The 15936-nt window shown below is 51.1% G+C and overlaps 1 protein-coding gene across 4 annotated transcripts; it reads left to right on the forward strand.

Moving 5' to 3' along the window:
- The first annotated feature begins 5981 nt into the window (after positions 1–5981).
- Positions 5982–15322, forward strand: GMNN (geminin DNA replication inhibitor). Of its 4 annotated transcripts, none has more exons than XM_029052386.2 (7): positions 5982–6090; positions 9122–9215; positions 11591–11692; positions 12781–12928; positions 13558–13640; positions 13834–13944; positions 14871–15322. In XM_029052386.2, exons 2-7 carry the CDS (start codon positions 9159–9161, stop codon positions 15033–15035), a joined length of 666 nt encoding a protein of 221 aa, XP_028908219.1. In that variant the 5' UTR covers positions 5982–6090; positions 9122–9158; the 3' UTR covers positions 15036–15322. The 4 variants fall into 4 exon arrangements, with proteins under 4 accessions (XP_028908219.1, XP_028908216.1, XP_028908218.1 ...); XM_029052383.2 differs by having other exon boundaries at positions 9152–9215; XM_029052385.2 differs by having other exon boundaries at positions 5982–6086.
- The last annotated feature ends 614 nt before the right edge of the window (positions 15323–15936 follow it).

The following is a 15936-nucleotide window of genomic DNA, read 5'->3' on the forward strand; positions in this document are numbered from 1 at the left end:
TAGAGAAAGAGGAGGCAGAGGATGGAGAAAAAGGGGATGAAGGAAGAGGATGGAAAAAGGAGATGGAGGCAGAGGATGGAGAAAAAGGAGATGGGGGAAGGAGAAAGGGGATGGAGAAAAAGGGGATGGAGGAAGAGGATGGAGGAAGGAGATAGAGGAAGAGGAGGCAGAGGATGGAGAAAAAGGGGATGAAGGAAGAGGATGGAAAAAGGAGATGGAGGCAGAGGATGGAGAAAAAGGAGATGGGGGAAGGAGAAAGGGGATGGAGAAAAAGGGGATGGAGGAAGAGGATGGAGGAAGGAGATAGAGGAAGAGGAGGCAGAGGATGGAGAAAAAGGGGATGAAGGGGATGGAGGAAGAGGATGGAAAAAGGAGATGGAGGCGGAGGAAGAAGATGGAAAAAGGAGATGGAGGCAGAGGAAGGAGGAGGAGAAAGAGGATGGAGGAAGAGGATGAAGAAGATGGAGGAAGAGGATGAAGAGGAGGCAGGAAGAGGAAGGAGGTAGAGGCAGAGGATGGAGGAAGAGGATGGAGAAAGGGGATGGAGGGGGGGGAGGGGATGGCCACCAGGCCTGGCCTTCTGGTCGCCCGGGGGGGGGAGGGCTGCTTACATTCTCCCCCGGCGCCCCCAAAATACGGGGAGGGGCCGCTGCCGCCGCCGCCTTGGGGGGGCTCCCCCTCTTTTTCCCCTTCCCTTCCCCCCCCCCTGCCCGATTATCCGGGCGGAGCGCGGTTTAGCGGGGTCGGGGCATGGCGGGGGGAGGGGCGGTCCTGGGGGGGAGGGGAGGGGAGGGGCGGCCTAGGAGGAGGAGGAGGAGGAGGAGGAGGAGGAAGGGGAGACGGCGGAGCGACGGGCCATGTCAAGAGAAGACGACCAGCCGGCGGAGCCCCGGCAGCCCCGCGGCCCGCGGCGGCAGGGCGGCCCCCACGCTGCGCGCAACGCTCGGCCCCCGCCTGGGACCCATCGTCCGCCTCCTGCAGGGGGGGGAGGGGGAAGCCCGGAGGAGGACAGAGGGGACGGAGGCGACGAAAAGGGACACGGGACCGAAGAAAAAGGAAGAAAGAAGGAAAGGCCGACGCAGAGGGCGGCGCCCCGCCACAGCGGCCCGGGAAAATGGCGGCGGCGGCGGCCGCCGCCTCGCCCGCCTCCGCACCGACGCGCCTGCGCGGACGCAACCATTCTCCCGGGGACGGGGGGGGACGCGCCCCCTGGGACCACCAGGAGGACCAAAAAAGAGGGGAGGAGAGGGAGAGGGCGGCGCGTTCGCCCATATTGAAAGTCTAAAATAAAGGAGACAACGGGTCGGGGGCTTCTTCCTGAAGAAAGGCGGCTCGGAGGAAGCGGGAGGAAAGGGGACGCCCCTCCGCCTACTTGGGACCTTCCCAAAGCATCCCCCCCCCCGCCCCTCGGGTGTCCCAGTGACGTTGGGCTCCGTTTCTCGCCCCTCCAATCTCGCGAGAGTTTGGCGCCATCCACCGCCCCTCCCCCCCCCACCCCCAAGGACCCGGATGGAGTTGCTCATGGCCCAGCCTCCCTCAGGGCTTTGGGTTCCTGGGGGTCTCCTGGTCACCCCTCAGTCCCTCCTTTTCGTTCCTAGAGAAGCAGGGGGACTCAGTGGAAAGAGCCGAGGCTAGGGAGTCAGAGGTTGTGGGTTCTAATCCCGCCACTTGTCAGCTGGGTCACTTTGGCCATTTCTCTTCTCTGGGCCTCAGTGGCCTCATCTGTCAAATGGGGGTGAAGACTGGGACCCCCACATGGGACAACCTGATTACCTTGTGCTTAGCGTATAGTAAGCGCTTAAATGTCATTATCACCCCTCAGTCCCTCGTTCTCGTTCCTAGAGAAGCCGGGGGACTCAGTGGAAAGAGCCGAGGCTAGGGAGTCAGAGGTCGTGGGTTCTAATCCCGCCACCTGTCAGCTGGGTCACTTTGGCCATTTCTCTTCTCTGAGCCTCAGTGGCCTCATCTGTCAAATGGGGGTGAAGACTGGGAGCCCCACATGGGACAACCTGATTACCTTGTACTTACCCCAGTGCTTAGCGTATAGTAAGCGCTTAAATGTCATTATTACCACCCCTCAGTCCCTCCTTTTCATTCATAGAGAAACAAGGGGACTCAGTGGAAAGAGCCAGGGCTAGGGACTCTGAGATCTTGGGTTCTAATCCCGCCACCTGTCAGCTGGTGGACTTTGGCCAAGCCATTTCACTTCTCTGGGCCTCAGTGGCCTCATCTGTCAAATGGGGGTGAAGCCTGGGAGCCCCACATGGGACAACCTGATTACCTTGTATTTACCTCAGTGCTTAGAACAGTGCTTGGCACGTAGTAAGCGCTTAATAAATGCCATTATTATCACCCCTCAGTCCCTCCTTTCCATTCATTCAGAAGCAGGGTGACTCAGTGGCAAGAGCCCGGGCTGGGGAGTAAGAGGTCGTGGGTTCAAATCCCGGCTCCACGTGAGGCTGACAGTCTTAATCCCCATTTTACAGATGAGGTCACTGAGGCCCAGAGAAGTTAAGTGACTTGCCCACAGTCACCCAGCTGACAAGTGGCAGAGCCGGGATTCGAACCCATGGCCAGTAAACTTGCCTAACCTTCTCTGCTTGTGCCCTATAACCTTGGGAGTGGAGTGAAGGTGGAAAGGATAATCAGGAGAGGGATCAAATGCCCCAGGGACCCCTAACTAAAGTCCGTGGGGCAAGTCCTCTTGTGGCGAACGCTGACAACATGGAAAGTCATACAAGTACATCCTTCACGATGAAGAATTCAGATGCAGCTCACTTAAAATTCTGATATTTGTTAAGCGCTGACTATGTGCCAGGCGCTGTATTAAACGCTGGGGGGAATACAAGCAAATTGGGTTGGACCCTGTCCCTGTCCCACAAGGGGCTCCCAGTCTTCATCCCCATGTTACAGATGAGGGAACTGAGGCCCAGAGCTGTAAAGCGACTTGCCCAAGGTCCCACAGCAGACAAGCGGCGGAATCAGGATTAGAACCCAGGTCCTTCTGACTCGCGTGCTCTATCCACTGGGCCACGGCTCTTGGGAGTGACTGCCCGAGGTCCTCTGAAGTTCTTGCAAGGTCCTTCTCCAGCTGCGAGACAGGTGGTGATCCTAATAATTCATATTTATGGCATTTGCTAAGCGCTTTCTGTGGGCTAAGCACTGTACTGAGCGATGGGCTGAGCTCCCTGGGTGCGAGGGTCTATCGGGGGCACCTCCTGGGGAGGAGGGTGAAGAGGGGAGAGCCGAAATGCGACCCCTGCCTTTAAAAGCTTCCCTGGGGAAGGGGAAGAGGGCATTGAATGAGGTAATTAGTGGGGGAGTGGGCGTCTGCCTCGGTCCCCGGCCTGTTGGGCAGGAGAGGATGAGGCCGAGGGAATTTCGGGAGGAAAAAGAGTTTCTTGAACTTTTATTGGCCTTTCAAATTTTCATCTTGAGACTCGACTATTTCTCTGGTTTTTTCCCCCTTTGAGGTATCTGTTTTATCAAACATTTTACGACGAACACCAGGTTTCCTGCCTGCCGCCGCCAGCATCATAAAGCCCAGATCAAACAGCGTGAATAAATATCAGAATCCTAGGGAACCACTTGGAAGTGAGTTCCATATGAATTACCACGTTAGGGCTTTCGGGAATTTAACGGTATCAAAGAGCCCTTTTATGCCTCGGCAGTTTTCATACTAATGCAGAAAACCACAGTGTTCTTGGCAAATTTTTGAGCGGCGGTTGAAAATCTTGGGAAAATCAATCGATCGATCAATCGATCGTCAGTCTTTCTTAAGCATTTACTGTGTGCCAATTGCCCAGCAAGAGGGCAGTAAGTCTTACTTGTATTTTCCTTTTCCTATTTTTTTTTTTGCAAGAAAACACAAGAGACTCCCCCATAAACACGCACACTCCACCCTCCCCCACGACTGGCTTTGCTCATTTATTCCATCGCCTTTATTGAGTGCTTACTGTGTGCAAAGCACTCGGGAGAGGACAATAAATAGACACATTCTCTGCCCACAAGGAGCTTAAATGCGGTTCCCCCAAGACAGGGAAAAAAGAGCTCTCCCTAATGCCATTTTTACAGTGGCATCAGGATATAACAATAATAATAATAATAATAATAATAATAATAATAATAATAATGGCATTTGTTAAGCGCTTATTATGTTCCAAGTGCTGACAGGAGTCTCCCCCAGTGGTCAACCCCGCGAGGTTGGCAATAAATAATAATGATGGTATTTATTAATGATAATGATGGTGATGGCATTTGCTAAGCGCTTACTATGTGCCGAGCGCTGTTCTAAGCACCGGGGTAGGTCCAAGGTCATGGGGTTGTCCCACGTAGGGCTCACAGTCTTCCTGCCCATTTGACAGGTGAGGGAACTGGGGCAACAGAGAAGTGAAGCGACTTGCCCAAGGTCACACAGCTGGCAAGCGGCAGAGGCGGGATTAGAACCCATGACCTCGGACTCCCAAGCCCGGGATCTAGCCACTGAGACCCGCTGCTTCTCTTTAAGCCCTTGATATTCACCCCACCCTCAGTCCCACAGCCCTAACGTCCACCACCAGACTTTATTTTCATGGATTCGCCCCTCCCTAAACTGTAAGCTCCTTGACAGCGGGGAGCGTGTCTGTTCACTGGATCGTATTTATTGAGCGCTCACTGTGTGCAGAGCACTGGGCTAAGCGCTTGGAATGGACAGTTGAGCCACAGAGAGAGACAATCCCTACCCAACGACGGGCTCACGGTCTAGAAGGGGGAGACAGACTACCAAGTGGTCAGGCATCCATATCATCAAGATAAACAAAATCATATTCATTCCACAGTATTTATTGAGCGCCTACTCTGTGCAGAGCACTGTACTAAGCGCTTGGAATGGACAATTCGGCAACAGATAGAGACCATCCCTGCCCAATGACGGGCTCACGGTCTAATCATAGATATATCTGTGTCTATATATAATAATTATGGTATTTGTGAAGCGCTTACTATGTGCCAAGCACTGTTCTTTAGGCAGATACAGCATGGCTCAGTGGCAAGAACCTGGGCTTGGGAGTCAGAGGTCATGGGTTCGAGTCCCGGATCTGCCATGTGTCAGCGGTGTGACCGTGGGCAGGTCACTTCACTTCTCCGGGCCTCAGTTCCCTCATCTGGAAAATGGGGATTTACTGTGAGTGGGACAACCTGATGACCCTGTATCTCCCCCAGCGCTTAGAACAGTGCTCGGCACATAGTAAGCGCTGAACAAATACCCACATTATTATACAAGGTAATGAGGTTGTCCCCCTGTGGGGCTCCCAGTCTTCATCCCCATTTGACAGATGAGGGAAAACTAACAATACAGAGAAGCAGCGTGGCTCAGTGGAAAGAGCCTGGGCTTCGGAGTCAGAGGTCATGGGTTCGAATCCCGGATCTGCCACTTGTCAGCTGTGTGACTGTGGGCGAGTCACTTCACGTCTCTGTGCCTCAGTTACCTCATCTGTAAAATGGGCAGGAAGACTGTGAGCCCCATGTGGGACAACCTGATTCCCCTGTGTCTACCCCAGCGCTTAGAACAGTGCTCTACACCTAGTAAGCGCTTAACAAATACCAACATTGTTATTAATAATAATTATGGTATTTGTTAAGCGCCTAACAAGGTGCCAGGCACTGTACTAAGCGCTGGGGTGGCTAGAAGCAGATGGGGTGAGACAGAATCCCTGGCCCAGGTCGAGGGGGTCACAGTCTCAATCCCCATTTGACAGGTGAGGGAACTGAGGCCCAGGGAAGTGAAGTGGCTTGGCCAAGGGCTGGTGGCGGGATTCGAACCCACGACCCCACTAGGCCTCACTGCTGCTTGGCCACTGCAGCCCTTTCCCGACACGCCCCGGGGCGCTGGGCTGTAGCGCGCAGGCGCGGAGGGGAGGGGGTGCCGGGGATGGAGCCGGTCGGTGATTGGCTAGGGGGCGGGGCGTGAAGGTCACGTGAGCGGAGAGGCTATTTAAGGCCGCGCGCCCGCGCCCTGGGGGCGTCCGCGCTTGTTTTTTGGCGGGCTCGGCGGGGCTTCCCTCGTGTGCGCCTGCGCGCGAAGACAGGGAGCGAGACGGCCCCGTTGAGTGAGTGAGGGGCCGGCGAGACCATCTCTCTGTTGGGAGGGGGGGGGGGCCGGGGATCGATCCACGCTGGAGGCCGGGTGGGGGGGGGGGGTTGGATGAGGAGAGGGAGAACGAGAGCGGCCCCGTGGATTGGTTCGGTTTTGGCGCGTCCGCCCGTCCGCGCCTCCCATTGGCTGGCGGCGCCCGCCTCGGTCGGGCGCCCCCGTGCGGCCGCGCCGGGGAGCGGCCAGGAGGCATCATCACCATCATCATCCCTCGTGTGCTGTTTGTTAAATGCATAAGGGTGGGTGGGTGGTGGTCAGTGCAGAGCAGGCATCATAATCACTCTTAGGGTGTTGAAGTGCACAGTCAGAATAATCACTCTTAGGGGGCTGAAGGGCACAGTCAGAATAATCACTCTTAGGGGGTTGAAGGGCACAGTCAGAATAATCACTCTTAGGGTGTTTTGAAGGGCACAGTCGGAATAATCACTCTTAAGGGGTTGAAGGGCACAGTCAGAATAATCACTCTTAGGGGGTTGAAGGGCACAGTCAGAATAATCACTCTTAGGGGGTTGAAGGGCACAGTCAGAATAATCACTATTAGGGTGTTTTGAAGGGCACAGTCAGAATAATCACTATTAGGGTGTTTTGAAGGGCACAGTCGGAATAATCACTCTTAGGGGGTTGAAGGGCACAGTCAGAATAATCACTATTAGGGTGTTTTGAAGGGCACAGTCGGAATAATCACTCTTAAGGGGTTGAAGGGCATAGTCGGAATAATCACTCTTAGGGGGTTTTGAAGGGCACAGTCGGAATAATCACTCTTAGGGGGTTGAAGGGCACAGTCGGAATAATCACTCTTAGGGGGTTGAAAGGCACAGTCAGTCAGAATAATCACTCTTAGGGGGTTGAAGGGCACAGTCAGTCAGAATAATCATTCTTAGGGGGTTGAAGGGCACAGTCAGTCAGAATAATCACTCTTAGGGGGTTGAAGGGCACAGTCAGTCAGAATAATCACTCTTAGGGGGTTGAAGGGCACAGTCAGAGTAGTCACTATTAGGGTGTTAAGCTCAGAATAGTAATAATCACTATTATGGTGTTTGTTAAACTCATAGTCATCATAATCACTATTATGGTGTTAAGATTATAGTCGTAATAATCACTATTATGTTGTTAAACTCATAGTCTTAATCACTATTATGAAGTTTGTTAAACTCATAGTCAGAATTAATAACTATTATGGTGTTTGGTAAGCACAGAGATACAATCATCCCTAGTGTGCTGTTTGTTAAATGCATAGGAAGGATGGTGTTAAGCGCAGAGCAGTAAAGTAATCACTATCATGGTGTTAAATGCAGAGTCGTAATAATCACTATTATAGTGTTAAGCTCATAGTAATAATAATCGCTATTATGGTGTCTGTGAAGCACAGAGTCATAATCAGCCCTAGTGTGCTGTTTGCTAAATGCATAGGAAGGATGGTGTTTAGCGCAGAGCAGTAATAATCATCACTATTATAGTGTTAAGTGCAGTCAGAATAATCACTATTATGGTGTTTAAGTGCAGAGTCATAATAATCACTATTATGGTGTGTGTTAAGCTCATAGTCATAATTGATAACTATAATGGTGTGTGTTAAGCGCATAGGCATAATAATCATTATTATGGTGTTAAGCGTGTAGTAATAGTGTTTGTAATGCGCATTGTTGTCATAATCACTATCATGGTGTTTGTTAAGCGCCTAGTAATTAAAACTTATGGCCTTTAAGTGCATAGTATTTATTATGGTGTTAAGCACATAGTGATAATAACTTATGATGTCAAGTGCATAGTAATAATAACTATTATGGTGTTAAGCATGTAGTAGTAATAATAACTATTATGGTGCTAAGGGCATAGTGATAACTATTATGGTGTCAAGGGCGTAGTAATAATAACTATTATGGTGTTACGGGCATAGTAATAATAATAACTATTATGGTGCCAAGCGCGTAATAATAATCACTATTATGGTGTCTGTTAAGCGCGTAGTAATAATAACTATTATGGTGTTTAAGTGCATAGAAATTATGGTGTTAAGTGCGTAGTAATAATAACTCTTATGGTGTTAAGGGCATAGTAATAACTATTATGGTGTTAAGGGCATAGTAATAACTATTATGGTGTCATGGGCGTAGTAATAATAACTATTATGGTGTTATGGGCATAGTAATAATAACTATTATGGTGCCAAGCGCGTAATAATAATCACTATTATGGTGTTTGTTAAGCGCGTAGTAATAGTAATAACTATGATGGTGTTTGTTAAGCACGTAGTAATAATAATAACTATTATGGTGTTTAAGTGCATAGAAATTATGGTGTTAAGTGCATAGTGATAATAACTATTATGATGTTAAGCACGTAGTAATAATAATGACTATTTTGGTGTTAAGGGCATAGTAATAACTATTATGGTGTCAAGGACGTAGTAATAACTATTATGGTGTTAAGCACGTAGGTAGTAATAATAACTATTAAGGTGTTAAGCACTTGGTAATAATAATCACTATGGTATTTGTTTAGTGCGTAATAATAATAGTAACTATTAGGGTGTCAAGCACGTAGTAATAATAACTATTATGGTGTTAAGCACATAATAATAATAACCGTTGTGGTGTTTGTTTGGCACGTAGTAATAATAATAACTATTATGGTGTTTAAGCGTGTAGTGATAACTATTATAGTGTTAAGCGCATAGTAATAATAAAAATTATTACTACCGTGTCTGTGAAGCGCTTATTCTGTACCAAGCACTGTTCTGAGTCCCGGAGTCATAGTACGATATAATAATAATAATTACGGCATTTGTTAAACACTTACTATGTGCTAGGCACTGTACTACGCAGTGGGAGGGAATACCAGGGAATACTTGGAGGTTAAGACTGTGAGTCCCACCTGAGACAACCTGATGACCCTGTATCTCCCCCAGCGCTTAGAACGGTGCTTCGCACATAGTAAGCGCTTAGCAAATACCACCATTACTGTTATTATTATTAAATGCTTTTCTTTTAGATCTTAACGACGTCAAATGTGCTTTTGCAGCTGACTGATGAACTCCAAGATGAAGCCGAAACAGGAGGAAGAAAGACTGAAAGGGTCTATAAAGGTAATCGGGGTTTTTTTTGTTCCCCTAACGTGGTTGCCTGTAAAGTTAAAACATTTAGTCACCGCTTTGCTTTTGGACTGTGTGCTCCGCCGCCTGCTTTTTGCGTGACCTTGGGCAAGTCGCTTAACTGTGCCTCGAGTCCCTCAGCTGTGAAATGGGGAGCAAATAGCCATTTTCCCACCTACTTAGACCGAACTCTTACGTGGGACAGGGACGGTGTCCGACCTGAAGGTCTTGTATCTATCCCAGTGCTTCGTACGGTTCTTGGCCCACAATAAGTGCCGTGATTATGTTAGCTATCATATCTTATTGCCAAACTTAATGATCTCCGTGTGTCATTCAGCTGCTCCTATCCTTAAAGCCCTTACTGTGTGCGGGCCCCGTTCTACACGCTGGGGTAGATACAGGATCGCCAGGTCAGATACAGTCCCTCTCCCTCAAGGGGTTCACGGTCCAAGCCGCAGGGATTTTAAAGATGTGGTAAATTAGACCCAGAGATGTTAAGTTACTGGCCCTGGGTCACCCAGCAGATAAGTGCCGGAGCCGGGATTAGAACCCATGACCTCCTGACTCCCAGGCCTGTGGTTTTTCCCGTAGGCCACCGTGCTTCCATGTCCGATATTCATCAAATACCTCCCGCCCGTAAGTTCCCCCTCCAGTCTTCTAGACTGTGAGCCCGTTGTTGGATAGGGGATGTCTCCATCTGTTGCCGAATTGTATTTTCCACACGCTTAGTACAGTGCTCTGCACACAGTAAGCGCTCAATAAAGACGATCGAATGGATGGATGGATGAGGGCCTCCACAGTGGCGGCCTGAGTCTTCAGTCAGGGCTGAAAAGATCCAAGAGGGCAGCCCTTGGTCTGTTGGCTCTGTGTCCTCCTGGTCCTCATTCTTCCCCTACTTCAGTGGTATTTATTGAGCGCTTACTACATGCAGAGCGCTGTACTAAGCGCTTGGAACTTCTCCCCCACCTCCCCCCAAACCTCTCAGTATGAAAAGTCGGCACCTCTGCCCGACCTTAGCGAAGCGTAATTTAAACATCTCTCGGTTGTGCGCGTTGGTTTTGGCCGGTCAGCCTCGATGTAGCGGCGCCCACTTGCCCTGGGAAACTTTCGGCGTCCGGCCCCGGGAACGTATTTTGGGTCGGGGCGCTGTCAACTAATCGACGACGCTTAAGCAGGCGTCGGTGGCGGTTACCCACGGGCCGATCCCGGGCCGGTTCCCACGGTGGCTGGCGTCCGCCCTTCAGGTGCACGGTAAGATAATCATCGGTCAGAGAAACCTTACCGTGGGAAAGGTGAAGTCCGGTGCCAGGCGGGAGCTTTCTCACGCTGGCGCGGTGTCGTGTTCTCCCCATCCTGGTTTGACGGTCTTCCATTGTTTGCCATCCGGTGGTGGCTGCATAACTAATGATTTGTACAGAACTTAAAAAGGTTTCAAGTGCAGGAAATATACAAAGTATTTACCTACGACAGGGAAGGCAATAAACGCCCTGTTCCCCCAAAACAATAGGTTGGCCACATCAGGGTGTTTTAGCTAGCCACCCCCTCTACCCCGAGCCAGGAAATTCTGTCAACCTTTTGATGCAGTTGGGAAAGCAAATAATAACAGAAGAAAAAAGATTACATTCAGATAACCCGTGGAAGTGCCCTAGAACTGAGCTTTTGAGCCTGACGTAATTGCTCTTTTTCTTTTTTTAAGCTCTTCAGAGGTAGTGCGACCTCTGGTTTTGCCAGTGTGGAGGTATTTAGGATGATCTCATAAGCAGAGCTTCCCCGGCTGTCACCGGGCGTAGCGTTTTCCCGGGCACGAGACCGAGCGTGGCTAGAAACAAACACCTGTTCCTCTTAGGGGGTAAAGAAACCTCTCCAATCCCGGCCTCGCCCCGGCATTTCCAGGGCTGTCGATGGGAGCACAGAGAAGGAAGGGAGCCGGGTTACCAGCCACCAAGGACTCCCCTCTCGTGGAGTCGGGGCGGGTGGCATCCGGGACACAGCTTCCTGAATTGTCCTGAACGCCGAAGGACCGGGAGCCTGGACAGGGAGTGGCGGAGAGGATGGTTTCATTGATTTTTTTTTAATTTTATTTTTTCGCAATCAATTGGTCATAGTAAGTGCTGTACTAGGCGCTTGGGAGAGTACAAGGGTTGGTAGACATGTTCCCTGCCCACAGAGAGCTTACAGTCTAGGCGGTCATGAAAATAAATTACGGATAAGTCCAGAAGTGCCGGGAGGCTGAGGGTGGAGTGAATATCAAATGCTTCGAGGGTAGAGATCTGATCGCGAGGGTGACGCAGAAGGGGGAGAGCCCGGGCGCGCCAAATGGATTGTGACTAGAACTTGCCCCTGAGAAACTAAAATGTCTTGATTTCCAGAACTACCTGATGGACGGTGTAAATAGCACCGTCGTCCCAAGGAGGACCCTTAAGATGATTCAACCTTCTGCAGCCGGCTCTCTCGTGGGCAGAGAAAATGAGGTAGGAACGATGGGTCAAACCGGTGAGGCTGGAGGAAATCGAGGGGAAGGTGATTTCTGGGAACACGCATTCTTTTTCACTCAGTTAGTTGGTGTTCCGGCCTGACCGTGGCTGGAATTATTTCAGTATCCTCTTCAGCGGGCCAGAAATGTTTCCAGTGGTGAGGCTGGTGTCGTTCACCGTGAGACAGCGTGCGGTTCGAGGCCCTGTGGGAGTTCAGCAAATCAGTCGCTACCTCTGCTATAAAGGAACTTGGAATCAAAGTGGGCTAAAGGCAAAGAAAAATCAAGCTCGTGCAAGGGGCTGAGGGCTCGGAAAAAAGCCACTTAAACCGGCTAAACCGGGGAAGAAGATATTCCTCGGCGAAGGTTGGGATTCCCTGCCTTCCTAGCAGAACACAGGTTTTTTTTATGATATTTGTTAAGCGCTGCGTGTCAAACACCGGGGTAGATATAACTCAATTAGCTTGGTAACGGTCCCTGTCCCCCGTGCCGGTCACTGAGGAGGGAGAACGGGCAGCCCCATTTTACAGGCGAGGAAAGAGAAGCGCAGGGCAGTTAAGCGACTTGTCCGAGGTCGCGCAGCGAGCGGTTTGGCAGAGGTGGGATTAGAAGCCAGAGCCCGTGCGCTCTCTCCTCGGTTGGCAGGATCCAAAGCCGTGAACCCGAGCCATCCTCAGTCTCCTCCCCAAACCCGTTGATGAGAACAGGGTGCAGGGTCCACGTGGCGGGGAGTTCTTTAAATCCCTCAGCTACAGTCTCCTCAGAGGATCTGCCTAAATTAGCCCGAACCCGAAACAGCCCCATCGACGGCCCTCGGTCGTATTTCTGAGGACCGACGGCGTCTCGGAACGAATCGCTCCGACGGACGCTGTCGACAGGTGGCATCGATCGATCGGTAGCGGAGCTAGAGACGCGACGGAACGACGGGTTTCATCTCTTTCGAACGCGGTGCGGTGGTAGTGGAGCTAGACAGAGGCGTGAAGCCTCGGGATCGCGGGTTTCGTTTCTTTCGATGGCGGCGCGTGGGCTCCTGGGTCTGAGCAAAACGAGTAAGCTTCGGCTTCTCGCGTCTAACGTGAATCGCAGCCCCCCAGAGCCGCCTCTAAGCGACAGCCTTGGCACGATCAGCCGACTCCCAAGACCTGCAGCGTCGACGTTCCCGTACCCGCAGAGCACAATGAGAACGAGAGCCTTGAAGGAGTCTCTCAAGAAGCGTTTGACCTCATGGTTAAAGGTACGACGACTTGCCCCGACTCTTTGCCTTCCCCCCGGGGTGATGCGTCGGAAATTTGCCGGTGGCACAGGTGCCCCAACTCTGCTTTTTTGGCGTTAGAAACCCCGCCGGCCAACTTGGGTTGGGTAGCTCCCTCCCTGGCTGGCACCGTGGCTTCCCGGGCGCCTGCCCACCCCCCGATTCCTTCTGCCGGGCCAAGCCCTGGTGTGGATTGCTTCTCACGGGCTTCCTGGGTTCCCTGAGCCAACCATCCATTCCCCCGGCGGGGGCATTTTATGTACATTTGAGAGCTTTCTAGTATTAGGAATCCCAGCCGTAGGCCGGGCACTGGACCCGACAGAATTGTTCCTGACCTCACCGTTTTGCCCCAAAAGATTCATACGTTGGGTAAGGAAGCCGGGCCCAAGATGAGAAACACGGTCTCCTGGCTTTGGGCCCGTTCTGATGGTTCAAAGGCTCGGAAGAAATGAGTTTAGAGGAGTTGGTAGAAGGGCAGTGGCTAAAAGTCAGTGGGTGGGACGTTCAGTTTCAAAATTAGGGACAATGCAACATGAACTGCCTCAAATCAGGGTCTGGCATTTCTGTATTATTATTTGTCATTTTGTGTTTTTTTTTAATATTCACCACAGAAAACCCAACCTCTCAATATTGGAAAGAGGTGGCCGAGAAGCGGCGGAAAGCTCTGTACGAAGTACTACAAGAAAACGAGAAGGTGGGTACCGGGGGAATAAGGGGCCCGGGGCCACACCCCGTTCCGACCCCACGCGCTTCTTCCGAGAAGACCCAGGGCCCGCTTCGGGCCCTGCCGTGATCATCTATCCGTCCTTTCCCCGACTCCCCTGAAACTCCCGCGTCACAGAACTGAGTGCGGACTGTAAATCATCTCCCTCAAACTGCCCGTGTAGTTACACAAAGAAATCGAACAGAAGGACAATGAAATTGCCCGTCTGAAAGAAGAGAACGAAGAACTGGCAGAACTAGCAGGACACGTCCAGTACATGGCCGCTATGATCGAGGTAAAGAGTCGGAATGTTTGCTTTCCCAAAATATCCTTCCCTTTTCCTTTCTCCTCTCTGGATTGTGTGGGCTCTGCCATTCAACCCTGATCTTTAAGGAGGCTTGGACCTCCCCTTAAATCAGAGACGATCCCTAAAAATGAGCGCTCAATAAATGCGATTGAATGAATCCCAAAGGAAGAGGTAGCAGTAATTTGCTTGTAATCTAGCTAATCGCGAGCCCCAGCTTCTGGGAAACAGGTTGCTGGTTTCAGTCCAGTTCTGGTGAAGAAGCCGGTGTTAAATTTGCCAGCGTAGTCGGCGGTTTTAAAGGGTGGGAGCTGAACGGTAGGAGGGGTGAGACTGGCGGCAACGTAATGCCGCTTCGGCCTTTTTCGTCAAAAACCCTCGGCTCTTTCCAGTCTGGCCCGAGGATTCTAAAATGCTCCTGAGCTTAGATATGAAAGTTCTGCTGTTTTCTCTTTTTAAGTCACTGCTTTATGCCGATTGTCGTCACTGTGGTATTTGTTAGGCACCTACTGTGTGTCAAGCAGGCGTAGAGACAAGTCAGGTCCCACCTAGTCCCTGTCCCACATGGAGCTAAGTAGGAGGGTTGCTTGAATATTTCCAAAGTTTTAACGACTAAGATATTATTTACATTTTGCGGGTGAAAATACAGTGTAGAAAGCACAAAGGAATTGGGGGGCGGGGGGATCCTTTGAGTGCCAGACTGTGAAAGTGCGTGTGCTGTATCTAACAGTTAATTAGAAATTCCAAACGGATCCTTGTCTCATGGCGCGAGCGAAGCCCTGAGACAAGGAGTTTCGCTCCGTCCGTCGCTGGGCCCGGCCGCCTGATCCCAACAGGAGCCGGCTGAGAACGGAAAGGAACCTCGTTCCGCATAAATTGTTTGCTTATGAGGCTCTGCTGGGTTGTATCTTCCCCAGAGACTGACGGGTCAGCCGCCCCGTGACTTGGAACCCCTGAACCTGGCCTTGGGGGAATCGAATTTCGGAGAGGAAGAAGCGGGCGGTGACCCGGAAGGGGAAGACGCCGACACACCTGGTGAGGAAAGGGTCTCCCGCGACCCCGACGGAGCGCCGTGCGTGTGAGACCCCTGACTGTCGGGGACGCTCGCTGCCTCAGTTTACCTCAGCCGAGGGCCCGGCGGTGCCCGGGCTCCCTCGCGGAGGGCGAAAGCCTCCAGGACCTGGTCCTTTCTAGCCAAGAAGGGCTGTTCCGAGATGTTGCGGGTAACTTTAGGACACTGGCGTTAAAATACAAATACTGTGTATTTTTAATCTTGTGCTATTTTATGTAAATAGGGTCTTAAATCAGCCGACGCTGACCTAAGGCTTGCGTGTACTTTTGAAATAAACTTCAGTTCTCTCCCCCCTTCTCCGAGTGTCTGGGGACAGTGAATATCGAGCCTTTTAACCAAGCTTTCCGTCGCGCGGTGGAACTAGCCCCGTGGATCTCTTTGAAGTGGCTGTGGGAAAACAATGGCCACAAAGCCAAGTACCCAGCCAGAACCGTTCGAACAAACGCTGCCAGAACTTGCCCTTCTCCGGGAGATTACTTTGGAGCGGCAGCCAGACCTGGGCTTCCTGACCGTTCCCGTTGCCTCCGTGACAAACAGGGAATTTTTTCTGACCCTATTTATTTTGTTCATGAGGTGTCCATCCCCTTCATTCTTTTTATCGTGATTAAGTTGTCTTATTTTGTCCGTCTCTCTCCCCCGATTAGACTCTGAGCCCGTCTCTATCTGTTGCCGAATTGTACAGTGCTCTGCACGTCGTAAGCGCTCAATAAATACAATTGAATGAATGAATTTTATTTTTTTTGAGAAGCGGTGTGGTTCACTGGATAAGGAATGAGAGTCAGACCTGGGGTCTAATTCCTGCTCCGCTGCTTGGACCCGTCGCTTCACTTCTCTGGGCCTCAGTTACCTCATCTGTCAAATTGATTCATTCAGTCGTATTGAGCGCTTACTGTGTGCAGAGCACTGTACTG

Source organism: Ornithorhynchus anatinus, chromosome X2, assembly GCF_004115215.2.
Source record: "Ornithorhynchus anatinus isolate Pmale09 chromosome X2, mOrnAna1.pri.v4, whole genome shotgun sequence".
Classification (NCBI taxonomy): Eukaryota; Metazoa; Chordata; class Mammalia; order Monotremata; family Ornithorhynchidae; genus Ornithorhynchus; species Ornithorhynchus anatinus.

Coding starts and splice junctions, on each gene's coding strand:
- GMNN (XM_029052386.2), top strand. CDS start 9,159: ATGAACTCCAAGATGAAGCCGAAACAGGAGGAAGAAAGACTGAAAGGG. Junction 9,216..11,590: donor GACTGAAAGGGTCTATAAAG/GTAATCGGGGTT, acceptor CTTGATTTCCAG/AACTACCTGATGGACGGTGT. Junction 13,641..13,833: donor TACTACAAGAAAACGAGAAG/GTGGGTACCGGG, acceptor CTGCCCGTGTAG/TTACACAAAGAAATCGAACA.